Below are 6,749 nucleotides of genomic sequence, written 5' to 3'. Positions count from 1 at the left end.
ATTAGTTTAAATGTTCATTTTTTACAAAATTGTATCAACTGTCTATACAAAACAATAAAAAATGTTGGGAAGAATGACATGAAAATAACATCACCTGTTTTCTTCTAATAAATACAAGAAAATCGTTGATATAACTTGGATTATCTGTAACAAAACATGATATGATAAATGACTATAGTGTCATTGAAATATTAGATTTTATTTCATATATACTCGAAACATTATTCAAACCATATAGGGCGTCTCATAACTATAAAAACACCTTCGTAATGTGTGGTATAAATAGATTATGTTTTGTAAAATTCTATGAACACTAACCAAAATTTTTTCTTCGTCTTACATATCGATAGCTCTAAAGATATTTATTGGTTCATAGTGTCAGAAGCAACACAAATAATTATTGAATCATTTATTTAAAAAAAGTTAAAATTATTATAAGATTTGTTGTCTTGAAAATAGAAACACTCTAAATATTTCCATTTTTTCAAGGAAATAACTAATTATATTGAACATTTTCCTAAAACATTACAAATTCAATTAAATTCAATTAATTAATACTTTCTTTATGCCTCATTGCCGGCCCCAGGAAAGCGTCACTCGAGGTCGGTAGGTAAGGAGACCAAGCGCTCATGCGTCGTTTAACTCGTCTCAACTTAAGTGCGCGCGATAACTAGAATTAGGTTTTCTGTACGGTTTTTCTTTTGTAGCGTTTCATACTGATTTGTAGAATTCCTTTTTTTCCCTGACCCCTGATTCCTCTTTGAAAATTGGTGACCATGGGAGAAATATCGGCCATCAAGGATCGACACCGTGACGAATAATTTAGACTTTTTTCAAATAACTAATTCAAAAAATTATTCATCTCCCTTTTGATACCAATGAATTTTTTTGAGTTATAGAAATGTAAGAAGACAAAAAGTTTTAGCAAATGGTCATAGGATTTTACAAAACATAATCTACTTATACCATATAACACGAAGGTGTTTCTATAGTTACGTGACGCGCTATATTTACTTATCAAATATGTTTCGATTGCAATTTCATAATGTAAAATAGAATAAAAAATATCGATTTAATGAATTTTAATAATAATTTAGCTAGTAATTTTGCTTTATTGATTACTTTTACGGGAATTAAGGAGGTATGGATACATCGCACATAGGACCTCGACGGATGAAAAATTTAACAAAAATGACAATAAAATTCAGAAGACGGTTTCATTTGTTATTACAAAAGGTATGAAAAATTTATTCGAATGAAAATGATCGGAGCAAGTATACTTGTTTTTTTACCCAAGTTTCCAATTTAAATAAAACTTTTTTTATTCATTTATACAAATGTAACGTATATTAATATAGACAATTATAATGTTTCGATAAATAATAGAGTATTATGTACAATACTACGATGCTTTTTATAAATTCTGTATTATAATGATAACTATATAGTTTAAAACTCAATGAAAATACAGCAATTTTAAGAAATTCATGAAATTCAATTCACTACAAGTGTAAGTATAAAATTAACCAAATAATAAACTTTGTACTTCAAGTACTTAAATACTAATGAACATAAAAACAGATCATTCTCAATAGTGAACAAATACAAAGTTTCTTTTTCGGAAATTCAGTAATGTAATTAGATAATCTTAAAAGTATAAGTAGTTTTTTGTCGAGACAAATGAAAATAGTTACGATTTTATGGATAAACACAGAAGAAATAATAGACGTTATATTGAATGAACCTTAAAATTATCGGATATTATGTTGTCAAAATAATGGCTGACGTCGAATAATATGCTATGTCAATATATTTTGGACAAAATCTAATAACTCGCGAACGGATAGTGATAGGTAAATGAATTTCAACGGCGTTCTAAAGCTGAAATAATGCGAAATAGCAGAAAAATGATCCCGTATCATTTATATAATAACTGTTACGTCTCGCAACGTATTTTTGCAGAATTTCTGAAATTCTTCCCATTTCCCACGTAATCTCGCAATTCAAAAGGAGATCGAAATTACTTATACATCCGCAGGAAATTAATCGAAACTAGGACAAGCGAACGCGCACCAGTAACAAGAACTACATATTCAGCGAATTGTAATATAATAAACAAGAACTACTTTTAACTGCGATACTCATCTTAAAAAAAGAGTATAAAAAGTTTTCGAATACGTTCTAACGTTTCAGTTCTTATCACAAGTTCTTTTAAGTAATTCATACGCAGAACTCCGTACTACGCCAGTCCAACAATTGGGTGTCACTCCTATTTAAGTTATTAACTTTGTTGTGAACGAAACATGTAAAACCTTCTTATCTTTTAAATAAACGTTGTTCTAAAGGAGTGATTTGTCTAAAGTTTATTCGAATATCAGTGCAGGAACTTTGACTGGGTCAACAGATACCTCCTAAAACAAATTTTTAAGGTATAGTTTATTTATTTACAACTTATATGTTACATTTGGTTTTCATTTCTCTTATTACAATTGTGTCTCGTATCCAGTTTGTGTAATTGATAATGTATGTGTTTTATGTGTATGTGTGTGTGTTGTGTGTGTGTGTGTGTGTGTGTGTGTGTGTGTGTGTGTGTGTGTGTGTGTGTGTGTGTGTGTGTGTGTGTGTGTGTGTGTGTGTGTGTGTGTGTGTGTGTTTGTGTATACGAGGTGTGTTCAAAAAGTAAGGTGACTTTGTATCTTTAAAAAAAAATATTTATTTATTTATCAATATTTATGTTGTCCCTTTCAAAGTAATCCCCCTCAGATACAATACACTTATGCCAACGGTTTTTCCAATCCTCAAAGCACTTCTCATAAGCACTTTTCGGTATAGCCTTGAGCTCTTCCAGCGATGTAGTCTTTATCTCTTCAATCGTTGCAAATCTCCGTCCTTTCATAGGTCTCTTTAGTTTTAGGAACAAGAAAAAGTCACATGGGGCCAAATCCGGTAAATATGGTGGCTGAGGCATAATTGTGGTGTTGTTTTTGGCCAAAAAATCGCTCACAAGCAAAGATGAGTGAGCAGGGGCATTATCGTGATGCAAAAGCCATGAATTGTTTTTCCACAATTCTGGATGTTTTCTTCGTATTACTTCTCGCAAACGGCGCATAACTTCAAGATAATACTGTTTATTGACCGTACGTCCATATGGTAAGAACTCCTGATGCACCACGCCATTGTAATCGAAGAAACCAGTGAACAAAACTTTGACATTTGATCGAACTTGGCGTCCTTTTTTCGGTCTTGGCTCATCTGGGCTCTTCCATTGGGACGATTGGACTTTGGTTTCGATATCATAACCATATACCCATGATTCGTCACCAGTTATGACCCTTTTGAGTAAATCTGGGTTGTCGTTAACGTCATTCAACAGTTCTTGAGCGACGCTCATGCGACGGTTCTTTTGGTCAAAATTTAGCAATTTTGGAACAAACTTCGCTGACACACGTCTTATGCCCAAAACGTTAGAAAAAAAAATTTGATGGCACGAGCCAAGCGATATACCAACATCCTCAGCAACTTCTCTGATAGTGATTCGACGATTTTCCAGAACAATTTTCTTCACTGCTTGAACGTTTTCATCAGTTGTTGTCGTGCTTGGGCGTCCAGAGCGAGGCTCGTCATTGGCATCTTCCCGGCCATCTTGGAAGAGTTTGTACCACTTGTAAACATTTTTGTTACTCAGAACAGTTTCACCGTATGCCACCGTCAACATTTCAAGTGTTTCGGAGCACTTTATTTTACTTTTTACACAAAATTTGATGCAAATCCTTTGATCCATATTTTTCGATAGCAAGAAATCGCCTAGCACGCAAAACACTTATAACCTTTACGCCTCTCACAACTAAACAAAAAATGCTATACACTTGAAACTTGGTACAGATGTTCAGGAAGAGTGTACCAACATAACAAAACAAAAAAATCGATAATCGAAAGTACGTTGCCCGTGAAATTTGAAAAGTCACCTTACTTTTTGAACACACCTTGTATGTGTACCTATGTAGGTGTGTCTGCAACTCTTGCGTTCCCGTCTTCTGCTTCTGTCTGTTCCGCTCTTCTTCTCATTTTTCTGTTGACTAATCTTCTCTTCCTCTCTCTCTCTCTCTCCAAGATCTATCTTTTCCGCTCTTCTGTTTTTCTCTTTCTTGCATATTTTCTTTTCAACTTTTTCCTTTGTTACTTTCTTTTGCTTTTTCACCTTTGCCTTTCCTTTGCTTTTGCTCTCATTCTTGCTAATCATTTCATCTATCTTTCTCCTTATTAGGGCTTTGACACCTTTTTCTTATTTCCTATTGCTCCCTCTGCCTTTCCTTTCCACAACCTCACTTATTTTTCCTTAGTATCTTATAATTTGTCTTCTAATTTACCTTTTTCTTTCTCTTCTTCGATTCTTTTTCTTTTCCATTTTACTCCGTCCTCCAATACCTGCTTCCTCTCGCTTGTGTAGTTGTTAGTACTTGTATTTTGTGTGTGTGTGCGCATGTGTATGTTTATGTTTGCGCGTGTATGTGTGTTTTGTGCGTATGTGTGTGTGTGTGTGTGTGTGTGTGTGTAGATGTGTCTGCGAGTCTTGCTTCTCTGTCTTCTGTTTCCGTCTCTCCTTAGGGTCTTGCAGTTTCGTCCACTTGTTTTTCTTTTTCTTTCTTCTCTTCATTTCTTCTTATTTTTCATTTTATCTCCATCATCCACGCTATCTTTTCTTTTCTTCCTATTATTATTTCTTCCCATTCTTCCCCTTCCTTTCTGCTTTTTCCACATTTTTCTACTATGTGTTTCCAATTTTCTTCCTCTTTCATACACATTCTGCATCTCTTATTTTCTTCTTTTTCCTAATACCTGCTTCCCCTCCTTTCATTACCTCACCTAAACCTTTCCCTTATTTGTAGGCCTTTTATTCTTCCCTCTCCTTCAATTTCCTTTAACCTATACCTTTTCATTTCTTCTTTCAGTTCTTTCCACTCGTTTATGTATCTTGATTTTTCTAGTTTTTCTTCTAGTTCTTTTTCTTCTTTTTTCTTTAGCTCATCTCTTATTTCTTCCCAATACTCTTCCCTCATTTCATCTCCCTCTTCCCTCTCTCTATATATTTTACTTTTTTCTAGCCTTTCCTCTCTCTCCTCCATCTTACCCTTTTTATCTTTTTCATTTCTTTCCCTTTTCTTTAGTTCTTTCCATGCTTCTTTTTTTATTACATCTCTTTCTTCTCTTATTTTGATTTCATACCTCATTGCTCTTTCTAATGCTATTTCTTTCATTTCTTGTCTTCCTGCTTCCCATCGTATTAAGTAACTTGGCATGTTTCTATCTAATCCTAATACCCACTTTATGTATTTCAGTTGTGTTCTCTCTATTTCTTCATATCTCTTCCATCCCCAGATTTCTGCTCCATACATAATCACGCTTTTCGCCAGTGTATTGAACAGGTTCATCCTGAGCTCCCAATTTTCTCTAAATAGCTTTTCTCCTAGCCCCCATAGTCTTCCGAGTCCCATATTTATTTTCCTTTCTACCTTCTTTATCTGCTTTTTATTTCCGTTATTTCTGCTTATCACATATCCCAAGTAGTTGTACTCTTTCACCATCTCTATCTTCTCACCTTCCCATTCGAATTCTTCTTCCTTTCCCCTTCCTCCTCCTCTTCTGCATTTCATCACCTTTGATTTTCCTACAATTAACTCTAATTCCCTTTCTTCCAGGTATCTTATTAATTTTTTCAGCATTGCTTTTATTCCACTTTCACTCTTTGCCATCATCACTATATCATCTGCATATCCTAATGTCCATATTTCCTTCCTTCCTATCACTACCCCTCTCCTTCTTGCACCTGCTTGATCTTCACTTCCAGGTCGGCGAAGGCAAGATTAAATAGCGTGGTTCTCAGAGGGCACCCTTGCCTTACGCCTTTGTAAATCTCAAACTCCCCAATTATTTCTCCTCCTACTTTTACCTTACTCTCTGTTTTCTTGTATATTTCTTCTACTTTATTCCTAATTTTTCTATTTATCCCTTTCTCTTTCATTGTTTCCCATATTTTCTTCCTCTTTATCTTGTCGAAAGCGGCCTTCATGTCGGCAAAGAATACAAACAGTTTTCCTCCTTTTTCCCTTATTTCCTTCCCTATTATTATTTTTAATATATATATTGCGTCCATTGTTCCTCTTTTCTTCGTAAATCCCATCTGCGTATAGCTTAGCGTTTCTTTAGCTTCTAGTTCTCTTTCCAGCTTTTTCCTCAGTATTTCCGCATATATTTTATGTCCCGTGTCCATCAGCGTTATTCCTCTATAGTTTTCTACTTCTTCTTTCCTCCCTTTCTTATATATTGGTACTATTATTCCCTTCCTCCATTCTTCCTGATATCCTTCTCCGTTCCATATTCCATTTAAGCATTTTGTCATATCTTTTATCAAGCCTTCCGTGCCTTCCATCCACGCCTCATTTGCTATACCATCTTCTCCTGTCGCCTTTTTCTTTTTCATTTTTCTTATTACCTCTTTTACTTCTCTTTCTTTAATTTCTTCACCTTCCTCTCCTTCGCTGTCTTCGGTTTCTTCCTCTTTGCTATCTTCCTTTTCTTTCTCTCCCAGTTGTTCCTTGAAGTGCTTTAACCATTCTTCTTTTCCTATATTTTCATCTAACCCAATTCTTTTCTTCCTATTGCCATTCACTTTATCCCAGAATTTTCTTCTCGTCTTATCTTTTCTTATTTCTTCTGCCACTCTTTTTCCCTCATCTTCTTTTGCTTTTCTT

At 34.5% G+C, this 6,749-nt stretch overlaps 1 protein-coding gene across 3 annotated transcripts in view; it reads right to left on the bottom strand.

Moving 5' to 3' along the window:
• Positions 1-6,749, bottom strand: part of LOC131665082 (importin subunit beta-1) — a 534,754-nt gene continuing 528,005 nt past the window's right edge. For all 3 annotated transcript variants that reach the window (XM_058936708.1, XM_058936715.1, XM_058936699.1), the window contains one exon: positions 1-144. In XM_058936708.1, coding sequence (XP_058792691.1) covers position 144 — 1 coding nt within the window. In that variant the 3' untranslated portion in view covers positions 1-143. The remainder of the gene's footprint in view (positions 145-6,749) is intronic.

This window comes from Phymastichus coffea, unplaced genomic scaffold, assembly GCF_024137745.1.
Source record: "Phymastichus coffea isolate CEN01 unplaced genomic scaffold, Cenicafe_Pcof_1.1 PCOF00003, whole genome shotgun sequence".
In the NCBI taxonomy this organism is placed as follows: Eukaryota; Metazoa; Arthropoda; class Insecta; order Hymenoptera; family Eulophidae; genus Phymastichus; species Phymastichus coffea.
The sequence above is the reverse complement of the archived record's forward strand: the minus strand, read 5'-3'. Positions and strand labels throughout refer to the sequence as shown.